The sequence below is a fragment of the Lepisosteus platostomus genome, chromosome 6 (genome assembly GCF_059453375.1).
Source record: "Lepisosteus platostomus isolate fLepPlt1 chromosome 6, fLepPlt1.hap1, whole genome shotgun sequence".
Lineage (NCBI taxonomy): Eukaryota > Metazoa > Chordata > Actinopteri > Semionotiformes > Lepisosteidae > Lepisosteus > Lepisosteus platostomus.
Genome location: NC_142616.1, coordinates 13,598,650 through 13,622,904, shown reverse-complemented (window position 1 = coordinate 13,622,904; position 24,255 = coordinate 13,598,650). Strand labels below are relative to the sequence as shown.

The 24,255-nt window shown below is 45.4% G+C and overlaps 1 protein-coding gene and 1 long non-coding RNA gene across 2 annotated transcripts; both read right to left on the bottom strand.

Annotated features, from left to right (window-relative positions):
* Nucleotides 1–825: 825 nt before the first annotated feature.
* On the bottom strand, nucleotides 826–10,070 carry LOC148660447 (butyrophilin subfamily 1 member A1-like). The gene is made up of 6 exons (XM_088637831.1): nucleotides 9,865–10,070; nucleotides 8,769–8,877; nucleotides 5,638–5,985; nucleotides 4,251–4,532; nucleotides 3,685–3,792; nucleotides 826–1,099 (listed from the first exon to the last, which is right to left on the bottom strand). The coding sequence occupies exons 2-6, from the start codon at nucleotides 8,839–8,841 to the stop codon at nucleotides 1,074–1,076; spliced, it is 837 nt and encodes a 278-aa protein (XP_088493957.1). The 5' UTR covers nucleotides 8,842–8,877; nucleotides 9,865–10,070; the 3' UTR covers nucleotides 826–1,073.
* A 4,183-nt stretch (nucleotides 10,071–14,253) lies between these two features.
* On the bottom strand, nucleotides 14,254–18,543 carry LOC148660446 (uncharacterized). The gene is made up of 3 exons (XR_015939782.1): nucleotides 17,362–18,543; nucleotides 14,800–15,164; nucleotides 14,254–14,667 (listed from the first exon to the last, which is right to left on the bottom strand). It is a non-coding gene; the product is annotated as an uncharacterized LOC148660446 (long non-coding RNA).
* Nucleotides 18,544–24,255: the final 5,712 nt, after the last annotated feature.

The following is a 24,255-nucleotide window of genomic DNA, read 5'->3' as shown; positions in this document are numbered from 1 at the left end:
ACACATACTGAACACAGAGATACATACACTGTTAATCACAGACACACACTGAACACAGAGATACACACACTGTTAATCACAGACACATACTGAACACAGAGATAAATACACTGTTAATCACAGACAAACACTGAACCCAGAGATACACACACTGTTAATCACAGACACATACTGAACACAGAGATACATACACTGTTAATCACAGACACACACTGAACACAGAGATACACACACTGTTAATTACAGACACACACTGAACACAGAGATACAGACACTGTTAATCACAGACGCACACTGAACACAGAGATACAGACACTGTTAATTACAGACACACACTGAACACAGAGATACAGACACTGTTAATCACAGACACAAACTGAACACAGAGATACACACACTGTTAATCACAGACGCACACTGAACACAGAGATACAGACACTGTTAATTACAGACACACACTGAACACAGAGATACAGACACTGTTAATCACAGACACACACTGAACACAGAGATACAGACACTGTTAATTACAGACACACACTGAACACAGAGATACAGACACTGTTAATTACAGACACACACTGAACAAAGAGATACACACACTGTTAATCACAGACACACACTGAACACAGAGATACACACACTGTTAATAACAGACACACACTGAACACAGAGATACAGACTTTTAATCACAGACACACACTGAACACAGAGATACAGACACTGTTAATCACAGACACACACTGAACACAGACACACAGTTTGTCACAAACACACACTGAGCACAGGGATACAGACATTGTTAATCACAGACACACACTGAACACAGAGATGCAGACACTTAATCACAGACACACACTGAACACAGAGATACAGACACTGTTAATCACAGACACACACTGAACACGGAGATACAGACACTGTTAATCACAGACACACACTGAACACACAGCTACAGATGCTTTATTGGCACGACCAATGAATAAATCAGTGTTGCCAAAGCTATACAAATACAATTAACATCAAATCTACAGACACTTACAGAAATGTGACAATACAGACACATCTCACAGTCACTCACCATTGAGCTTCTCCTCCCCTGTAAACAAACACAGACACTGGAGTCAGACACACAGGAACAGAGCTGGAGAAACTGGACAACGACTTCGGGCATTGTCTCCATTACAGGTGTTATACATCTTACTTGATATAAGAACAGAAAGGGAGCAGCCCATACAGTCAGTGTGGAAGTTAGTATCTCATCCAGCTGTGTCTTGAAAGGAAGCAGGTATCGACTCCAACAGCTTGGCTGGGCAGCTTGTTCCCTCTCCCACCACCCTTTGTGTAAGGAGGTTATCTTCTGCTCTCAGTTTTTAATGCATTTATTCAGAAAATGGAAACCCCATCATCAAAACTGATCCCTCCTATCTCTCATAGATAAAAATGTTTGCCACACTACAGTAAATCAAAATCACTTCACCCCATTCTGTAATGTTTAATCACAGACTTTGGGTAACTGTGGTTAAAAAGAAATTCAATTCTCACTGTGATTAGAGTGTGCTGTATGTACCCACTACCTCATTATCTCTCTGGACTCCAGGTATCCTCTCTGTAGATCTAACTGTGACACAGTGGACACAGTCGTGACCGCAGACCACATACATCAGTAGCACTGTGACTCCTACAGTAGGATGAACATCACAAAGCATCCCTGTCCAGCAGTAGCCTCACACTGACAAAGGGCTCCTGTCCTGAAGAAACACCAGAAGTATCAGACACAAAGTAAAGCTGGAATATGAGTCCAGATTAGAGCAGAGACCTCTACTCAGAACTCAGAGTGGATTCTGGGTTATTTAAATTGCAAGAACTGGAAAACAAAATACTTCACTGTGTCAGTAGATAGACTTGTTCTTCACAGAGCAGAGCAGTGGAGTCTGGAGGTTATGAGGAATTCAGTGATGTGGATTTACAGCAGTTATTCCGTTATTGACTACAGGGTGATCTGCAGATGTGATACAGAACAGACACCTGACACACCTACAGGCAGGGTCTGCTGTCAGCCCTGCTCCTGCACTGAGCCCAGACTGCAGTCCGGTCTGTGAGAGCGATGAGGGTAACAGCAGCTCTGTGATGATGTCCTGTATTAACTGGGTCTCTACAGTCCAGAGCAAAACCCTCTTCTCTCTGTGGAGTCTTCCTGGTTAAACACTGTGATAACACCATCCTGTCATGGAGATGGAGCTGAGACAGTGGACAGTGTATTAATTCCCTGATCATTAATGCTGCCCCATCTAGATTCAGTCTAAATTGTTGTGCCTTTCAGCAGCTCCAGTATTGTTGTCTCTTGGGACAGTGTGTTTCTATCTTCTAATGTCCTCACTGTCCTCTGTGTCCTGACTGGTCTTTAAGAGCTCAGGGAGGTGTTTGTACAGAGTAATAAATAACAGCTCCTGCCCTCGTCCTGCTCAGCACTGATTACTGTCCCTTCAGCAGCTGTGTGAGAGACTCTCCCACACAGGCACTGCTGGTTTCAGTGGGGAAGACCTGCTGGTTGTGAAGAGAAGCTCCAGTAAGATCTGCTGAGCTGATTAGAGTGTGTGACTCTGATATACAGTATTAACCAGCAGCTGTATCAGACAGGCTGGAGAAGATCCTGTACTGACTGCAGTCTAGAGAGGTGTGTTCAGTAGAGTGTGTGACCCTGATATATTATCCAGCAGCTGTATCAGACAGGCTGGAGATGATCCTGTACTGACTGTAGTCTAGAGAGGTGTGTTCAGTAGAGTGTGTGAGCCTGATATATTAACCAGCAGCTGTATCAGACAGGCTGGAGAAGATCCTGTGAGGAGACTGAGGCCCAGTACTGAAGATCAGCTCCTCTCCTCAGCTCACTCTGTCTCTCACTCTGTGGCACAGGGAGACTGAGAGACTGTACAGATCTTCCAGGATGACCTCACTGAGACAGTGCAGACCACAGCAGGAGAGATTCTCAGGGATCAGCTCTGCTGTCTTTGATGCTGTATGTTAATCTCCTCTAGGGCAGCTGTCAGAATATTAGGATTACAGCTGCAGAGGGATGAACAGTGAGTTCAGATCTAAAATCTACATTAGATGTATATTGTTACTGATTTACATGGACAAGGAAACATGGAGACACTTTGATTGTTTCTAGAGAGTATTGGACACAGCGCTGGTGTCACTATAACCATTAACACACTGTTCTCCAGAGGGTGAGAATCAGGAAGGAGCCCAGCAGGAAGATCCTGGGTGTGCTGGGATTCTCTGAGTTTCCATCCCAGAGGAGAAGGTCAGATGTTCACTGTTGCCCATAGATGATGGAACAGCTCCTGAGTAACTTCACCCTGATTTACCTCCACTGGTGGAAACTCACAGTGAGACACAGCTGAAGACAGAGGAGCTCTGACACTGGAGGAGCTGGGTCTGTCTCTGCAAGGACAGCTGCTGTGGGCCGGTTCTGGTTCTGACTGGTAGGAACCCATCCCACAGTGTAGATCTCCCTCTATAACCCATTCTGAGAAGCTGAGCTGCTGGGACCTACAGCTCTTGACAGGGTGTCTATGCTCTGACTCCTGTTATCTAGAGTAGGGTGTGCTGCTCAGACATTGTCATTTACAGTCCATCCTGACACAGACATTCAGACACACATCTATAATGAGCACATACTGTCCATTCTTCTCCACTGGATCACCAGAAGTGCTGCTGCTGCTACAGTCACAGCTGCTAATAAGACAAGAGCCACCATCCACCCAGAGGACGCAGGGAAAAAGTCTCCTGGAAAACAGAAAAATAAGAGGTTTCTTATTGAGACTGACTCTAATACATGTAGTAAGTAGTTAGTATTCATTGCAGGTACATGTTTTAAGCCCAGTGCTGAGATTCAATAAAGCATGAGAGATACTTCATGTTCCTGATTGTTCAGTTACACAGAAACCAGAGATAGGATCGGTTGTTTTAATTTAATCTTGAACCTTTCAGAATTGATACTTCTTTTCTGAATATTAGATAAAGTATTTACAGAAAGTGTCTTATTGAGAGTGGAGTTACTGTGTGTCACCTGATTGTATGTGCGTGACAGATTCAGCACTTTGTATTGAGTGTTCAGGTGAGTCCTTTCATCATTAGTTCCTATACTGGGCTGTGCCCAGTGGCCCAGGTGTGTTATGTCCTGGGTGTGTGTGAGACCTCAGGTGTGTGACAGCTGAGCTCCACTGTTCGTGTTCAATACTCACTGGGAATGTGGAGCTGAGAGCCCCAGTCTGGCTCAGGCAGAGCACTTCTGACCAGACAGGAGAAGATGTTGGACTCCTGCTGGACTGGGATGGAGCTGCTGACATTGAGGAGCCCCTGACTGTCCCTCTCCACTGTGCTGCTGGACAGTGAGGTCACATCATGTCCATCCCTGTCTGTCCAGGTCACTGCAGGCGCAGGGACCCACCCCTCTGATCTGCACAGCAGCTGGGTGTGACCTCCTCCAGGGGAGTGGAGAGACACTGAGGGCTGGGAGCCCAGGGCTGTGGGTTCGACACAACAGGAGATATTTCACAGCTGATAAAAGCCCACTGTCGCTTTGATTTCAGAACACAGAAATGATAAAGACGTGTTTAGAATCAACAGTTTGAAGTATCTGTATAACTCTTAAAGTTTCTCAACTCAAGGTGACAGTTGAGCTGTCAGCTGGTGAACTGGAGTGTTGAGGTATCAGTGAGTCTGTATTTACAGGAGACAGGATCAGTATCACAGACAGATAAGTGTGGAAAATGATCCACTTGGATGAGTGCTGAGCTGTGTAATGTTTTGTTGTGTTTTGTAGTGTTGTAGTGAATTCTGCAGTTTTAATTTGTAGTTTTGTTTAAAAAACTTAATTTAATAGTATTGTGTAGAACTGTTTAATGCAGTACTGTATTTGGTTGTATTGAGTTGTATTGTGCTTTGTTGTGTTGTGTTGTTCTGTGCTGTGTTGAGTTTTGCTGTAATGTGTTATGTTTTATATACAGTTCAGGATATGTTTGATAGTATTGCGTTGTGCAGTGCTGTACTGTGTTGAGTAGTGTTGTGCTCTGTTGTGTAGTTTTGTATTGACACTGAGTGTGTTACTGTGTGGACCGAGCTGACATCACAACACAGGTACTTCAGTCTCTCTAATGTCTCTCCCTGTGCAGACTGGGTGTATGTGTAGTGTTGTATTGTGTTATGTAGTGCTGTATTGATACTGAATGTGTTAATGTGTGTGCAGTGTGGTTCTGGCTTGTGAGGAGAAATAACTGTTGTTCTCCAGCCATTAGACTTTTATCTGAATTAAAAATATGGCAAGTTGTTGGCTACAGATCTGTCCAATATGATATAATAAAGCTGAACTCTGAGGTTAGGAGAAAGAGAGGACTGAATTTCAGTAATTAAGAGCACCTAAAATCTTCTCTTTATAAGGACAAGGAAAGAGAAATTAGACTGTGACATCTCAAATGTGTAATAAAAATATTGTACATTAGCACTGCAAAGTATCTATATTTACTCTATCACTGTGTTATTATTTATTATTACTGAGAATTGATGTGATCAGTGACTCATCACAGATATAACTCTCTCTTTAGACAGTAAACCAGACTGAAAGACTCTCACCTCTCACACCCAGGTCAATAACAGTGTCATCATCTCCATGGCCAGAGAGCACCATACATCTGTACTGTCCATGATCAGAGCGTCTCACGTCTCTCAGTACTAGAGACACATTGCCTCTGGGGAGCTCATCCAGGAACAAATCAACCCGTCTCCTGTAGGCTGGATTCTGTCTAACAAAGTTATAGTCCCCAAATTCATATAAACAAACAAGGTTATTGTAATTGTCTCTAAACCAGCGGATCTCTAGGTCCACAGCGCTGATGTCTGGTGAGAGGTAACAGGGCAGGACAGCGTCTTCACCAGGGAAAACAAACACAGGAGCAGCTGGACCAACAACCCGAGACATCTCTGAAAGAGAAAGAGCACACAGCTGACATGAGTCTCAGCCTCTACACAGACACACACTGAGACAAACTGGAGACTCATACTGACAGAGTAGCTCACTGATCTACAAACAGATCATTAATGATCCAGAGAGGAGGACTGAGGATCAGTGAGTGTCTCATCTCCTCTTCCTCACACCAGATATTCTCAGACACTCAGATTCTCAGCTTCACTCAGTGAGCAGCTCTGCCCTCAGTGAGAGGAGCTCTGACTGTTTTCACTGAGGATCTCTCACTCTGCATTCCTCCAGACTGGCACAGAGAACCATGGACTGAAGACACGTTGTTGAGAAGAACAAGCTGTTCAGCCCATCAGTGCTCCTCCCTCTCCTGCACCCTGAGAGAGTGTTACAGCATCAGGCCAGACCTGACCATCCAGAGTCCCTGTCTCCACTGCACGTCCTGCTGAGGTCCCAGTGACTCTCAGAGCAGCTGCAGGCACAGTCAGAGTTTTGTCTCATGGGTTCACTGGAGCTGTTTGACCTGTTATTGGGGTGCTGAAGTAGAAACCTGGACATGGGGAGGTTTGTCTGTAGGTTTAAGAATATTACCTTTAATATTTCAATGTCTGTATTTTGTCTGAAAAACAATGGGGTTCAGGGCTGGTGGTGACTTTTACCCCAGCTATAATAGTTTGTGACACTGATTTCTCAAAAAATATAATTATCTTACAGAATTTTACAGTATATCTCTCTTTTTGCATTTGTCATGTTTAAACTTCAAACAAAATTCTAGCTGCCAGCTTCTTTACAGTCATTTACAAAAGTGTATTAGTATATGATATATGCTATATCTTATTCCTGATGTTAGCTGTAATACAGCTGCTCTTGAAGCCACCTGCCCAGCTCCAGGTCTGCCCAGCATCCTACCTCTGGGACAGTAAACAGGTAACGTACAACATCTCTCTCTGCTGCCCCCTGCTGTCCAGCACAGCTCAGGGGTTGTCCCTATTTCCCAGCTCCCTCCAGCTTCATGCCCCAGACTCCTCAGCACAGCCAGCAGTGTCTCAGATCCCTGTGTCCAGCCCTGCTCTCCCAGCTCCTCAAGCCCAGGACTTCCTCTCGGGATGATCACTCCTCTCCCTGCTCCTCCCAGTTCCTTGATGCTCCCTCTCCCTCCAGCAGCAGTCTGTACGAAGCGAAGACCTTCATCTTGTCCATCTCCTCCTTCACTCTCCTCACTCCCTCCAGCCCAGGAGAGCTGAGCAAAGTCCTTCCTGTGTTCTGTTCAGTGTTCAGTGTTCACTGTTCCCAGGCCTCTCTGACAGGAGCTTCTGTCCTCTGAGTTTCATTATAACACACTGGGCTTCGATTCACTGCAGATAAAACATGGTCCCTCTCCTGTCATCAACTTCCTTGGAATTGATCTCCGTTATGAAGATTTCTGCTTCCTTGCCTCACAGTAAGCTTGACTGTAATCAGTATTTTACAAACTCAGCTCCTTTCAGCTGAACAGCTCTGGGGCCGTTATTCTCCAGTCAGTACAGCCTCTTCAGCAGCCTGTCCCTGTGCTGCTGCTGCTCTCCCTCCTCCAGAGGAGCAGCTCAGTGTAATAGAGCTGTGAAGGAAGGGTGATGCTCTGTCAGTCAGTGGTCACTCAGGGAGGCACAGCTGTAGGGACTGATGGTTTGATGAGCTCCAGCTGGGGGCTCCTCTATAAACAGCCTGTCTGCCCTCTCGAGAGGACTGCTTGCTCTCTCAGGCCGTGGAGACAGAAGGAAAAGCGCTTCTCCTTGGAACAGTGATGCTTATCACTAGAGAGCTCTCCCCAGCCACCAGGACTGAGTGTGTGTTTGATACACAGTCCAGCAGGAGAGAGAGAGAGAGATGCTGGCAGCTGTGGGGATGTTTCCAGTGTTTGTCTTCAGCTGGGATACAGCAGGGCTGGTTCTTCATCAGGCCTGCACAGTGAGCCAGCAAGCCTGTACTTCGTCCTTTTCAACATTTAAACACGTCTCATTTCTACCAGGACAATGAGGAAGAGCTGAGAGCTGCAGAGCTCCTGAGGTACAAGAGTAAAGAGCTCTGAGTCTGCTGGGCGAGAGCTGTGGGCCGCAGGTCTCCAGAAGAGAGAGTGTGTGAGGGGCAGTGACAGTGATACTGGAGCCTGAGAGAGAAACACATCCTCCAGCAGGACAGCAGGGCTGCAGGCTGAGCAGTCTGGGGGCGACTGTGTGTGAGAGCAGCCTGGCCTGGAGAGCAGAGAGCTGTCATCACAGACGCTCAGGAGGTGAAACCAGCATGTTAGCTGTGAGAGTGAAGCTGTGCAGGAAGACAGCAGCTGGAGAAGAGCTGCAGTCAATGTAGAGAATATAGACAAGAGCAGAGTGTTACAGGCAGGAAAGACAAACATGACCTACAGGAGCTTTAACAGAGAGACTGCAAGGGGACTTCAGAGTCAATCCAGTGCTCCTCTCCAGAGGTAACAGTCAGACATGAACCAGAGTGGACATGATGAGAAAGTGCATTTAAACCTGAGAACAGGAGGCACACAAGGCTGTGGGAGTGAAGATCGTGGTGTCAGGTCAAGCTCTTGAAACCAGGATCCTGGATTCTTTCAAGAAAAGGCTGGATGGGATCCTGGGATTAATCAGGAATATCCTCAAGATCGTATCACTGAATAATTCAAAATTAAGAGATGAAACAGTAGAAACCACTGTTCTAATGTAATGAATTCTTCAGTCCTCAGTGTGAGATATGGATTCTGGTCAGGTTATTGATTTAAACACCAATAAGAGTCTCACTGTACCTGATCCTGAGACACAGGCCTGGTGGAGAAACAGCAGAGTCACAAAGAGCCACTGTGACTGGTCAGCCTTCATCTCTGAAATAAACACTCTGATGGAGATCAATGGTCTCTGAAAGATACAGGCAGACAGATCAGTCAGCTCACTTTACTGAAGCACACAGACACCCTGACTGTTACTCTGCTGAGTTTCAATCAACAGAAACCTTAATTACAGACATCCTGAGCAACAGTACCATCTGCGCCTCAGCAAACAGCAGCTTCAGTCCTGACTGACTGATCACTCACACACTGCTGTATCTGACTGATCTCACTGTCACTCCAGCACACAGCAGCTTCAGTCCTGACTGATCACTCACACACTGCTGTATCTGACTGATCTCACTGTCACTCCAGCACACAGCAGCTTCAGTCCTGACTGATCACTCACACACTGCTGTATCTGACTGATCACTCACACACTGCTGTATCTGACTGACCTCACTGTCACTCCAGCACACAGCAGCTTCAGTCCTGACTGATCACACACACACTGCTGTATCTGACTGATCTCACTGTCACTCCAGCACACAGCAGCTTCAGTGCTGACTGACTGATCACTCACACACTGCTGTATCTGACTGATCTCACTGTCTCTCCAGCACACAGCAGCTTCAGTCCTGACTGACTGATCACTCACACACTGCTGTATCTGACTGACCTCACTGTCACTCCAGCACACAGCAGCTTCAGTCCTGACTGACTGATCACTCACACACTGCTGTATCTGACTGACCTCACTGTCACTCCAGCACACAGCAGCTTCAGTCTGACTGATCACTCACACACTGCTGTACCTGACTGATCTCACTGTCACTCCAGCACACAGCAGCTTCAGTCCTGACTGACTGATCACTCACACACTGCTGTATCTGACTGATCTCACTGTCACTCCAGCACACAGCAGCTTCAGTCCTGACTGACTGATCACTCACACACTGCTGTATCTGACTGATCTCACTGTCACTCCAGCACACAGCAGCTTCAGTCCTGACTGACTGATCACTCACAGAATCACACACTGCACAAAAAACAGTCTTTACTTTTCTTCATTACTGACCTCAAACTCTTTCACTCTTGAATGATGTGTGTCTGCAGGTTGATAGATAATACTTTATTAATCCCGTAGGGAAATTGATGAATTGAGGTAGATGAATTTGTGCTGTAAAATAAGGACTGCTTTCCTGTTTAATACTTATTAAGTAAATAATCCTATTAACTGAACTGTCTCCAGTCTTGACTGCTACAGCAAAACAATTTACTTTCTTCTTTCACTTTACCTGAACTGACCTGTTTGTTCAGAACAGACTCACCCAGCCTACAGAGCAACACTCCCACTGAGCCTGAGACTGTCTGTACAGTGAACAAGGACAGGAGACGCTGTTCACAGGCTTGAACACGCAGAGATTGACTCTCCTTTCTTTATCTTCTTCTTTTATTGATGAATCATGCTTTTGCCTTGAGACATTTATACAATTTTAATTATATGAAAATTAAGATTCATTTTGAGGTGCCTGAACTTGCTGCATTAATCTATATCATCCCTGTATCTTTATCCTGTAATGTGTGTCAGTACGACTATCTTCTGACTGATACTCAACCTGTACTCAAAAGATCAACTCAGACAGCTCTGTCTATAAAGAACATCTCATCAATCAATCTTCCATCTGCCATCATACTGACAGGACAGTGAGCAAGACAGGACACTCAGAGCTGTGGGCTGAGCTCTCTTCCAGAGACAGGATAGTGAGCAGGACAGGACACTCAGAGCTGTGGGCTGAGCTCTCTTCCAGAGACAGGATAGTGAGCAGGACAGGACACTCAGAGCTGTGGCCTGAGCTCTCTTCCAGAGACAGGACAGTGAGCAGGACAGGACACTCAGAGCTGTGGACTGAGCTCTCTTCCAGAGACAGTGTCATGGGGATCCCAGAGACTCACCTGTAATCAGATGCTTCTCACAGACAGTTTTTCGATTTCTTCCTTCCTCCTGACCCCAGCAGGACTGTCTCCCCTGAACAGAGCATGAAGGCAGTACGAGTGTACAGGATGGAGCAGTGCTGAACCAGGCAGGGCTGGGCTATGTTCTTTTTCACAACTGAACTCTGTTGAGAGTTGTGAGCAAACACTACAATAAATATGCTTAGGTACCTAGAAATTAAATACATTACATACACTTAATCATGTATTTAAAAGAGGAACATTCAAGAAACTACATGACCCTCTCATGGCATGTGTGCTGAAGTCTCTACAGAAGCAGGACACTTAAATGAGTTTAAAGCTTCTGTTTTAAACAGTCGATCAAGTTTGACCCAGGAAGATAGTTGTGATGGTGCCAGGAGCCAAGTTTTCCCTGTAAAGAACAGCTTCTGAGACTCACAGACTTTCTGCAAGGAGCAGCTTAGCAGAGCCATTTTGCTGAACAAGGTGTGAGAGAGGCTCTGGAGGACACAGATATTTCACAGGTAACATACGTCACAAATACAAAACACTAACGACCTGATCACAGCCTGTCAGTGTGACTTCAGCTTGCTCAGTAAACCCCTGCAGAAGCTCAGGAGTCGACAGCCTGCAGGCTGCAGAGAGACGGGAGGGAAGCGACTCTTGAAAGCCACTGATCGGGCTGCAGGACAAGATGGCGAGAAGTCTGAGCTCTGAGTCAGAGGAGGAATCAGTTCGACTGGTTTTCTGACATGGACGCTGCCAATGGACTGAGACTGTAGAGGATGATCAGATTGAAACGCGAAGGGCTCATAGACTGCAGAGCACTGAGGATGATGGAGAAAGTCACCTCCCCTCTTGATTTTCACTCTACTACGTCACAGGAGGAGAGGGCTGTTTACATGGGGACATGACGACGGCACCCCACTCTTCTCTCTGGATCACAGCAGCACAGCCCTCAGAGGAGAAGATCTGCTCCGGTCAGGAGGAGGCAGGTGGCTGAGGGGCTCAGACCTGCATCTACACTCGTCTATCTGGACGTCTGGAACGGTCAAACCCATTTCTTCAAATCTTTAAATCCTAAATCTCCAAAACAAGCTGAGCAGTTTTGGCTTCCGATCACGACCATCACTTCACTCACATCCGCTGCTGACTTCTTATCAAAACATGAATATTTGTGATTGTTAACCACTCTTGTGCTCAGAATAAGACAAAGGGTTCACTTACTCTTAAACTCAGGAAACTGATCATCTCTACTGAAAGAGAGAAGGGTAGTAACTCAGTCATGTGTAAAGAGCACTCCAGTTTAAGAGGATGAACACATACAGTACTGTAGAAACAGAAAATGAAATAAAAAAAGAATTTGAAATAGCTCATTAATAGAGTAGAGCGAACAGCTGTCAGGTGATGGTTAATGCAGATAAACGTTGGGTTCTGCAGGCAGGTAGTAAAATGAGAACTATAAATACACAATTACTGGTACAATATGTGAATTGATTTCCAATATTTCTGTAGGTGAGAAAAGGTAGAATTGCAATTGTAGTAAAAGATCAGTTTGTTCCGACGCAGAAATGTAGATAACATACAGTAATGACTGCTATTACAGATCACTATTGCCTGTTTTCTAATTACTACTGTATATGTACACAATAATTCAATTTAAATAACTAGTGTGTACAGTATACACAGATGCAGCCATTCAAATTGCACGGAGTACGCTGTGGTGAAACGCGGTAGGCGTGGCGTGTCACAACATGTCATACTGCGTCATATTGCGTCATACTGTGTCTGTCGTGTCATAACCCCAGTTATGACAACAGTATCCGGACTCTTTCTTTCACAGACACACACTTGGTCTCTGAACACTGTCAAACTCCAGGAGTGTGTGAAGAGGTGTCAGTCACTGTGGTGTGGAAATGACATTGTCCTCCTGTCAGTGTCTCCAGATACTGCAGAAGCAGTGTTATGTCAGGTTTACTGTGTAAATAATGATAATAGTATCTGGAAGCTTTGATGCTTAAAATGTTTCGGAAGAAAGTGGAATACTGGTGTGTATCTTTTAATTAAACTACCAATACCAGCCATATACAGTTTATTTGTTATCACAGTGAAATAGAACTGATTCTCCGGTCCAGTGGTGCCCCCAGACGTGGGCGGCAGCAACAATAGGGCAGAGTTCCAGAAGGGCCGAGGATCGTACACGGGGCGAGAGCTCCAGGGATTAAGAGCGCCAGAAAATACAAAGAAATTGACCATCAAATATACCTGAAAATCCGACAGCAGAAACATCAGTGAAGAGAGACAGACTGCGTGGAGCAGAACACCCATCACCAGGAAACACAGACAGGCCGTTCCAGTGGCGGATTAAAAGACTCCACATTCTGATATCCGTCCGAGCGTCAGCTGATACGGCGGCGTCAGCTGGCAGAGAGCGGAGAAGAAAGTCGCTGAGGAGGTGAAGGAGAAAAGGTTCTCAGTTAAGTCAAATCCAGCAGAGAGCTTCCAAGAGCCTGTCGAAGATCTTAGGGTCACTGCGGCAACCAAAGCTGAGTGAGCTGAGTGAGCTGAGTAGCAGAACAGTTCCTATTGTCCCATTGGACACCGAAAAGATGATGGGGGGATGGGTGGACAGGCATGAGCTTGAGAGCATCTGAAATATCTTCTTTGGCTAGCCAGGCACTGTGGGCAGCCAATCCGATGCAACAGATGTCATCCTAGATAAGATAAGATCACTTTATTGGCCCTATACAATCTCTTGCTTTAGGAATGTGTCTTTTCCCAGACCCCAGCTTGCTCTCCATGAGACACACAGACAGGGAGAGAGAAGCTGGGGGTCAGAGCACAGGGTCAGCCATTTATACAGCACCCCTGGAGCAGCTGGGGTTAAGGGGCCCAACGGAGTAGGATTCCTCTGCCAGCCACAGGACTTGAACCAGCAACCTGCCAGCCACAGGTGCAGATCCTGAGACACAGAGCCACAGCTCCGCCTGTAGCAAAGTAACATAGTGAAGAGAAAACTGGTCATGAGGGAGGAGAGATTTGATGCTGCTGACAGAACGGCCTCTAGGGGCAGAAAGGTCAATGATAAGGCGTTTCTTGCTGGAAAAGTACGAGTAGCAAGGCCAATAGGACTGATCCAGTATGGTGAAAAAGGAGACTCCAGGAAGGGGCCAACGAGAAACCCTTTTTGGAGCCGAGAGTGATTCAAGGCAGTGACCCCCTCAGGTTCAGGAGTAGCGGAACGAAGGCTGAGACACAAGAATGAGATGAATCTGGAATTGAAGACAGGCCAGTAGAAAACCCGTTTCAGAAGGCGTCTAGAAGGGAGGGAATAAAAGGGGGATCGGGATGATTCCGAAGGGCCGTTCCAGGGCGGGAATACAGACGGGTGTCTGGACTTGGAAGAGGGTAGACAGTCATTTTGGAGCTGCGGGACAGAAGAGTCTAGAGTGGGCATCACCGCAGCAAGTTATTAATGTGCTGATAGGAGCATATCTTAGCTGAAGAAGAAGAACGGTGAAAATTACTGCAAATCTGTTTAGACCGAAAACATGGAACTGGGCGTGCATATTTGTCCAAAGACGAGCAACGAGATGGAGGAACAGAAGAATGAATAGAAGCTGGAGAGGAAGGGGGGTCAGAGACAGAAGAGGTGGAGGAAGAGGCAGAGGCTGCAGCTCTAGACAGAACGAGGTGGAGAGGGCAGGAGGCGTGGGCTCTGAGGCCACTAAAACCTCAGGCAAAAAGGTCAGTATCTGGAGAGGACCAGTCTGCAATATGATTATCTGCAGCGAGAACAGCTCGGTGGTGTTTGTGGTAGTCCTACAATAAAGAGCCACCGTAACAAACAGAAAGATCAGCGATAGAGTACATGCAGTGGTCCAACTCCTGGCGCCTAAGAGGGTCGACAGAACAGATGACATCTCTGGAAATAGAGAAAGACAAAAACAAATTGCCGAGGGTTAAACATGGCTTTACGTTTTAAAAACTTAAAGATACAGTTACTGAGTTTTCAAAAGAAATGTTTTAAGCCATAAAGATCAAAGGAATCTCTCACCTAGTACAGCAGGGCAGTAGATTGAAGCAGGACTAAGTGTCCCAGGCTTTTTTCAACATCCTCAGCGATATCAATGGCCAAGAATATAGGAAGTGTCAAGTTCAGTTATTCTTTTACTGAAACAGGGCGGCCACTGATACAAGCCACAGGATCGTGGAAGTAGGCTCTTTCACCTCTCTTCCTCGCCAGCTCCAGCCGCGGCAGGGTTCAGCTCTGGGGGCTCTGTCTGCTTCAGCTCAGTCCTCAGCAAACCGAAGGCCCAGCTCTTTGCAGACTGCAGACTTCTTAGTGGTTCTCCGTAACAATGACTTGTGGCAGTTTGGAGTCCTCTCTTCTTCCCATCCGACGACCTGCGTCCACTGCATCTGGAAATTTTTTTAGAGCACTCAGGAGCCATTCGACTTAGTACCTCTGTCACTTTTGTCCTCTTCTTTCAGTCCTTTTAGCATTTGTTTCTCTCATGTTCCAAGCTCAATTTTTTTAAATCCTCTTTTTCAATTTGCAGTAGGCCACGTCATCTCTGAATCTGAGATGATTTACAGTACTCCAGTCCTGCAGCAGTGAATTCAAGAGATTTGGATGGCAAATCCACCATCGCTGTGTTTTGTTTCATTTGATCATGTGAATTTAGGAGCTTTTCAACCTGAGAGCAGATGCATGTTGTAAGATTTTGTATTCCTTCCAAAATCACCACATTGCTAGTGTCTGTAATTTCTGCCACTGTTGATTTTTTTCATTGAAAGAATTTTAGTTGGTGTATTCATCATCTTTTAACTTTCTAACACACTATTGGTTTCTGAACTATTTTTCACATTGTCATGATTGCCTTTCTCTTTGAACTTCTTTTCGATGAGACTGAATACATAATAGCTTGGTTAATTTGAACTTTAGAAGTCGCCATTCTTCATTTAGAATGAATCCAATGTATGATTCACCTGAAAATCAGTTACTTTGAGGAGTCTCTTCAAGTCCCAGTACAGGAGAACAGTCCCGTTACAATAGGAGCTACAGTCCAGTACAGTAGAACAGTCCTGTTACAATAGGAGCTACAGTCCAGTACAGGAGAACAGTCTGTTACAATAGGAGCTACAGTCCCAGTACAGGAGAACAGTCTGTTACAATAGGGGCTACAGTCCAGTACAGGAGAACAGTCTGTTACAATAGGAGCTACAGTCCAGTACAGGAGAACAGTCCTGTTACAATAGGAGCTACAGTCCAGTACAGTAGAACAGTCTGTTACAATAGGAGCTACAGTCCAGTACAGTAGACCAGTCTGTTACAATAGGAGCTACAGTCCAGTACAGGAGAACAGTCTGTTACAATAGGAGCTACAGTCCAGTACAGGAGAACAGTCTGTTACAATAGGAGCTACAGTCCAGTACAGTAGACCAGTCTGTTACAATAGGAGCTACAGTCCAGTACAGGAGAACAGTCTGTTACAATAGGAGCTACAGTCCAGTACAGGAGAACAGTCTGTTACAATAGGAGCTACAGTCCAGTACAGGAGAACAGTCCTGTTACAATAGGAGCTACAGTCCCAGAACAGGAGAACAGTCCTGTTACAATAGGAGCTACAGTCCAGTACAGGAGAACAGTCCTGTTACAATAGGAGCTACAGTCCAGTACAGGAGAACAGTCTGTTACAATAGGAGCTACAGTCCAGTACAGTAGAACAGTCTGTTACAATTGGAGCTACAGTCCAGTACAGTAGAACAGTCCTGTTACAATAGGAGCTACAGTCCCAGTACAGGAGAACAGTCCTGTTACAATAGGAGCTACAGTCCAGTACAGGAGAACAGTCCTGTTACAATAGGAGCTACAGTCCAGTACAGGAGAACAGTCCCGTTACAATAGGAGCTACAGTCCAGTACAGGAGAACAGTCCTGTTACAATAGGAGCTACAGTCCAGTACAGGAGAATAGTCCTCTTGTTCTACAAGTACTAGTACAGTAGTTCTCTAGTTAAAGTGTTGTGTCAAACAAACGACAGCAATTCGGGTGTAGCAGAAATCTTCTTAATTACATATGCATATGGGAGCCTAACTCTTGCAGGTCAGACTCAAAGATGTATTACAACGAGTGGTCGTTTTATACAGTAAAGTCTGTAGAACTTGCCATAGAAGGGATTTGACATTGGCTGTGCACGTGAAGAGCAGTCAAGCAAGTTCCTCATTGTTTCTGTAACTCTGCCAGGAACATATGGCATTTATGCAACATAACATACGTTGACAATTCAGCACATATAGACAAAAGCAGAACTACATACTTTCACAACCGTTGGAGTGGAAAGTTAAAAGATACAAGTGTTTAAAATATAAAAGACATATACCTGAATTGGGAATAATACCCTCAGTCCCCCTTTACAAAATACTGCGGAAACCACTATTTTCTACACATAAGCGTCAATAGATTTCCTTTGCATTTGCTCTGACTTTAGAAAAGTTGTTTATTCCTCCTTTGATCTTCTAAGTCGTATTATTAGTTCAGAGGCAAAAGCCCTACCACACAAGGACTTAATACACAGTATAATTACAGAAACGATGATCAATAAAATCAAACCTACGAACTGGTATTGCACAAGTGTGCCTCCTCAAGACCCGAAGACAGACTGAAGCCATTTGCCAATTCCCCGGTCATCAGGATCATGGTGCTTCTGTCCCTCATCACCGATCCGCTGTGCCAGATCTGTGAGAGGCTCAGTATGCTCAGTTGCACTCCGTCACGATCGGGATCCCTCCTCTCAAGGCGCTCCGACCCTTTCGGATTTTAGCTCATGATGTGCACCTGCCCCCAGTTCTGCCCCTCAATATTTAAGCCCGGTGCTCCCGCTATTCCTGGCTCAACTTTGGAAGATGGACGCCCGGAGTCCCGCCTACCAGCGGGTCCAGGAGAGACGGCGTCCTGACCGTCTGAGTCCGGGGCTCGGGGAGCCCGGTCCTGTCCCCTTCGTTCTAATCCCTGTCCTTGTTCCGGACTCCGTTCCGAATTTTAACTGTGTTTGATTCGTCTTGGGTGGATCTCCTGGTTTTGGACTTTGGGCTGTGTCTGGGATTTCCCCTTGGAAGGCCTTCGTCCCCGAGCACCGGATCACCGTAGTCCCCCTGTCTGTCGACCCGTCCTGATCCTCTTCGTCTCCTGCCCTGTTTTGTCCTTCTCCGCCTACAGTACAGTAGGATGTACTGGTAACTGGGCACCGCTGACTGGACTTGTACTATATCTCTACTGGATGTGTACTGGACCGGACTGGACCTGTGCTATATCTCTACTGGCCTGTACTATATCTCTACTGAACATGTACTGGACCTGAGCTAAATCTCTACTGGACCTGTACCAGACCTGACTGGACTGGACCAGTATTATATCTCTACTGTACCGGTGTCGGTCAGTCCGGATCCCGGATGTCAGAACCTCTACAGCGTCGCCTCGAGCCGCCGCGCTCTTCCGGGTCTGGCAGGAGAACCGTGGATGCAGGGGGGTCATTTTAAACACATCGTGACACCGGATCTTCAGATTAGTGAAAACGGGGTTCTGACAACATACAACGATCGTCAAATCACACAGTGATAAACAATCAATAAACTTGTTTTAAAGTATTTATCTGCCAACTCAGCATGGCATATGACCTTTGTTTTTGTGTAATACCCGGTTAACCTGTCCCCCCCTTGCACTGCTAAGTTGGATCAGTCCAGTGGCGTTTCCTCCTCGGTCTTTGTTTACATCTGCGAGTCCCTGTGATTCGCCAGAGTCAGTGATATTAGAAAACATGTGAACGTTTTTGAAAAACGCAGTTGCAAGAAAAACCCGCTACAGTACATTAAGACTGTGGAAACGTATCTAATTTAATGTGAGCAGAGAAACAAGGAGGAAGTGATCAGTCGATACAGCAGTTATATCGTGTGTAGATGATGTTACAGGCTGAGGTGGATGACAATGGAGGTCTCGGAGATCATTTTCTCAGAAGTGCAAAGTGTTTATTGTGAGGAGCTGGGTTCCCAATGTCCACACCTAAAAAAATACAAATTAACCAAAGGGGTGTAAAAACACACAAATGTAGTTACAAGAAGATACACCTTAATTGCTTTAAAAGTTGATTGCAGTAGGCACTCCTACTCTACACTACTGCAAGTTTTCTGCTATTTGTTTTAAAAAACGTATTTTTTTATATACAAAAATAATACAACAAGGGTATACTGATGTCACAACATCATATGAATGAAACAGAATAACAAATCAGAACCTTATCAACAGTACAAAGGTTGTGTGATGTTAGGGGTCACATTAAATCATTTATTGTGCATCATTAAGTTTATATAATAATTTATATGTAATATAATAATAATTCATATGCTAAAAGATTTCTGTAAACCAATTCACCAAGAATATTTTTTATATTTTTAATGAATTTGAGTATAGCTTAAATGAATGAGAAAATTCTTTAAAGCCCATTTTTAAAGGAGTTTTGTTTTTACTCTACACATATGTATGTGAAATGTTGCCAACATGAGAATGACATTTAACATCATACAGACTTCTTTGTTTGAATTCAGGACAACAAGAACGATGTCCTTAAAAGTTAGATTTACACAAACATTACTTATTTAACCAAGGACATACAGAGGCCAGACAGATGTTGAATGATGACATGAGAAAAAAAATGTGTTTGGTTGTTTCAATATCTGATTCACAAAAAGCACAGGTGTTACAGTCAAAGTGAAACCGTTTTCTGAGAAAGTCCTTAGAGGAATATGTGTTGCTCAATATTTGAAAATGTCTTCAGTTTTTGGTGGTTTGAGGAGAGTAATGTATTCAGTGTTAGCAGAAATAAGAGAAACATTGTCTATATAATTAAAAATGACTTTCTCCTTGATGACAGGTCTGGGGGTCCCTTGAGCAGAAACCATTGTAAAGTTTACCTTAGTATACCTGGGGAAGTGGAGGATTAATGATGGTCAAGGAGCAGGACAGACACACACAATATAAGATCACATGAAGAGCACAGAAGAGAGACGACAAGAAGAGGACAAGAAGAGAGAGAGAGAGAGAGAAAGAAGGTCAGACCACAGGAGAGGAGTTGGGACTTGAAGCTCACGCCAGGCGAGAGCCCCGACTTCATGATCATCCAGACCAAACCTGACTGGAGCTCAGTATCTGAACCCTGCGAGAGAGAGAGAGAGAGAGAGAGAGAGAGAGAGAGAGAGAGAGAGAGAGAGAGAGAGAGAGAGAGAGAGAGAGAGAGAGAGAGAGAGAGAGACTGTACATCGTCAACGGCAGGTTCACCTACAGCTCAGGTCTGGGCAGCAGTGTGGTGGACTACGCCATCACCGACCTGGACCCCTCCTGTATCAGTGCCTTCACTGTCAGGCCACAAACTCCCCTCTCCGACCACAGCCAGATCACACTCTACATGAAGAGAACACACCAGCACAGAGACACACTGACACAGCCCAGCCAGCTGTATGACCTCAGCCAGGCATACAGATGGGACACAGACAACCTAGACAGATACCAAACTGCACTGGGCCATGACGAAATTCAGACACTGATGGACACATTCCTAAACACTCCGTATCAAACCAACAAATTAGGCATAAACTTGGCCACACAAAAACTAAATCACCTATTCCACAAACTAGCATCAAAATCTAAGCTAAAAACAACTACATCAAAAAACTACCAAAAAACAAAAGCAAAAGAAAAGTGGTTTGATACGGAGTGCAAAAACATCAGAAATGCACCACGAAAAGTCTCAAATGAAAAACACAGACAACCACACAACACAGATCTGCGACTCAGGTACTGTGACATGGTAAAACTTTACAAACACACACTGAAAAAGAAAAGAAACACATACATAGACAAACAACTTGCAGAAATTGAGGAGTCACTAAATCAGAATTGTTTCTGGGAGAAGTGGAACAACTTAAACAAATCAAAACCAGAAGAATTGGCCATCCAAAATGGAACAATCTGGCAAACATACTTTGAAAATCTCTATGAAAAGCTCCCAAATACAAATCAATCAGACCAAAACACCATTTATGAAAAACTCAAAATTTTGGAATTGGCTATCAAAGACAACCAAAACCCCTTAGACTCCCCAATCACTGAGCAGGAGCTACTGGACAAACTCCAGGCCCTCAGACCACGCAAAGCCTGTGGCCATGATGGAGTCATAAATGAGATGCTGAGACACAGCAGCCCAAAGTTGCAACAAGCCCTGCTCAAACTCCTCAATCTCATCATGACAGCCGGATGTTTCCCCGAGGCCTGGAACCAAGGACTGATCACGCCCATCTATAAGAGTGGAGATAAACTCGATCCCAACAACTACCGGGGCATCTGTGTGAACAGTAACCTGGGGAAGGTATTCTGCAGTATCCTAAATACACGAATACTGGCCTTCCTTACCGAACACAATGTCCTGAGTAAAAGTCAGATTGGCTTCTTGCCAGATCACCGCACATCTGATCACATTTACACCCTACACACACTGATAGACAAACACGTCCACCAAAAACACAAAGGAAAAATTTTTGCCTGCTTTGTCGATTTCAAAAAAGCATTTGACTCGATTTGGCATGAGAGATTGTTTTATAAACTACTCCAAAGTGGCATAGGGGGCAAAGTGTACGACATAATTAAATCAATGTATTCAGAGAGCAAATGTGCAGTGAAAATTGGAAACAAAAGGACTAAATTCTTCACCCAAGGCCGCGGGGTGAGACAGGGCTGCAGCCTGAGCCCAACACTGTTCAATATCTATATCAATGAATTAGCAGGAATGTTGGAGCAGTCTGCAGCTCCTGGTCTCACACTACACGACACAGAAATCAAGTTCCTGCTCTACGCAGATGACCTGGTCCTGCTGTCGCCCACAGAACAGGGGCTGCAGCAGAACCTGGCACTGCTGGAGCAGTACTGTCAGACCTGGGCACTGACAGTCAATCTGGACAAGACCAGAGTTATGGTTTTCCAGAAGAAAGCCAGACCTCAGGGAAACAGGTACAAATTCACACTGAACAACAACACATTGGAGCACACATCCAGCTACACATATCTCGGTCTCACCATCAGCTCTTCCGGGAGTTTTGACCTGGCAGTGAAGGCACTGAGGGAGAAGGCACTCAGGGCTTTCTACGCAATAAGAAGGAGGCTCTTCAACATCAACCCACCAACAAGAATCTGGCTCCAAATATTTGAAAGTGTAATCCAACCCATTGCCCTATACGGCAGTGAAGTTTGGGGTCCCCTCACAGACCAGGATTACACCCAATGGGACAAACACCCCACAGAAACTCTGCACATGGAGATCTGTAGAATCATCCTCCGTGTGCAGAGAAAAACTCCTAACAACGGGTGCAGGGTCGAATTAGGCCAGTACCCACTATTGATAAACATACAGAAAAGAATATTAAAGTATTGGCTACACCTAAAAAACAGTGACCAAAATTCCTACCACCACAAAGCCCTGCTGAGCCAAGAGCTGAGCCCAAAACAGAGCCCCCTGAGCCAGCTGGTCCTGAGGCTCACCGACCTGAGCCACACCAACACTAACCAGCCTCAGGACAGCACTGCTAGAGCACCACAACCCAGACTCAACCACATCACAGCACAGATCAAACAGCAATATCTCACACACTGGGACACACACACACAAACACAACATAAACTGGAATGCTACAGAACCTTAAACAGACAATACACACTAGCTGAATATTTGACCAAAATAAAAAATAACAAACAGAAACAGACCCTGACGAAGTACAGGCTCAGTGACCACAACCTGGCCATAGAAACTGGGCGACACAGGCAGACCTGGCTGCCCAGAGAGGACAGGCTGTGCTCCCACTGCCAGCGGGGAGAAATAGAGACAGAGGTGCACTTCCTACTGCACTGTGACAGATACTCTGGGATTAGAGAAACATTCTTCCCGAAATTCAGAAATCTAATCCCAGAGTTCCCACACCTGCCAAAACCACAACAGGTCCCAATCCTACTGGGAGAGGGAGGAGGGAACTCAGTTGATCTGGCAGCCCAGTATGTGATCTCCTGTCACAGCCTGAGGAACAGTGAGTCTGTCTCCCAATAATGCTCCAGCCGCCTACAGTATATGTCAATATTATATAATATGTCTTTGTTGTAAATGTCTGTAACATGTCTGTAGATTTTATTTTACTTCTATTTTTTGTTTTGTTCTATGTTAATTTTATTATTTTTATTTGCTTTGGCAACACTGATTGTACCCATCGGTCATGCTAATAAAGCACCTTGAATTGAATTGAATTGAATTGAGAGAGAGAGAGAGAGAGAGAGAGAGAGAGAGAGAGAGAGAGAGAGAGAGAGAGAGAGCTGTTCTGTGTTTTTAGGGAACTTGGTATCTTGCGTAAAAGATACATCAGTAACATTTATTTTGTGACATCCGGATTTGCAGAGAGAAAGACTTAAATTTAATATAGTAAAAATATTCAATTAATAAATATTTGTGTGTGAATTATTACTTTTCACCAAAGCTGTGCCTCTGACTTTTCCAATGGCTCGTCTGTATTCCAGAAAAATCACTTACAACTTGCGGGTTATAATCAATTATTTTACTTGACTAAACCGCTCGGTAATTTCCTGTTATTCACCATTTTCATGTCCCCCAATTGTAACAATATAATATTTTGTGTTTATTGTGTTTCTCAGCTGCTAGAGCTACCAGCTCTGCTGAAGCTGCTGTTTCACAGACAACCTGAGTGACATGGAAATGACTTTATCAAGAGCACTGAGGGCTGATAACAGGAGGCACTTTACAGCACTGCTGTCCTGCAGCTCAGTGTGTCTGTGAGCCTGTCCACTCCCGCTCCAGAACTGGTCAGTGTGTCTGTGAGCCTGTCCACTCCCGCTCCAGAACTGGTCAGTGTGTCTGTGAGCCTGTCCACTCCCGGTCCAGAACTGGTCAGTGTGTCTGTGAGCCTGTCCACTCCCGGTCCAGAACTGGTCAGTGTGTCTGTGAGCCTGTCCACTCCTCGTCCAGAACTGGTCAGTGTGTCTGTGAGCCTGTCCACTCCCAGTCCAGAACTGGTCAGTGTGTTTGTGAGCCTGTCCACTCCTGGTCCAGAACTGGTCAGTGTGTCTGCAGCAGGGCTGTCCAGTCCTGGTCCTGGAGAACTGGTCAGTGTGTCTGCAGCAGGGCTGTCCAGTCCTGGTACTGGTGGCGTCAGTGTGTGTGCAGCAGGGCTGTCCAGTCCTGGTCCTGGAGGGGTCAGTCAGTGTGTCTGCAGCAGGGCTGTCCAGTCCTGGTCCTGGAGGGGCTGGTCAGTGTGTCTGCAGCAGGGCTGTCCAGTCCTGGTCCTGGAGGGGCCGGTCAGTGTGTCTGCTGGTGTTCTGATTGTTCTGACTCAGTTCAGGAAGTAAAGAGCAGCTGCAGGTCATTGTTAACTGAGCTCAGATGACAGACATGACCTCCAGCACCAGG

What these genes read in the sequence shown, in the direction of transcription:
- LOC148660447 (XM_088637831.1), bottom strand. Translation starts at nt 8,841, where the DNA reads ATGAAGGCTGACCAGTCACAGTGGCTCTTTGTGACTCTGCTGTTTCTC. An exon ending in GGCCTGTGTCTCAGGATCAG is followed by an intron (nt 5,986 to 8,768) that starts GTACAGTGAGAC and finishes TTTCTCTTTCAG; the next exon opens with AGATGTCTCGGGTTGTTGGT. An exon ending in CCAGTGGAGAAGAATGGACA is followed by an intron (nt 1,100 to 3,684) that starts GTATGTGCTCAT and finishes GTTTGTTTACAG; the next exon opens with GGGAGGAGAAGCTCAATGGT.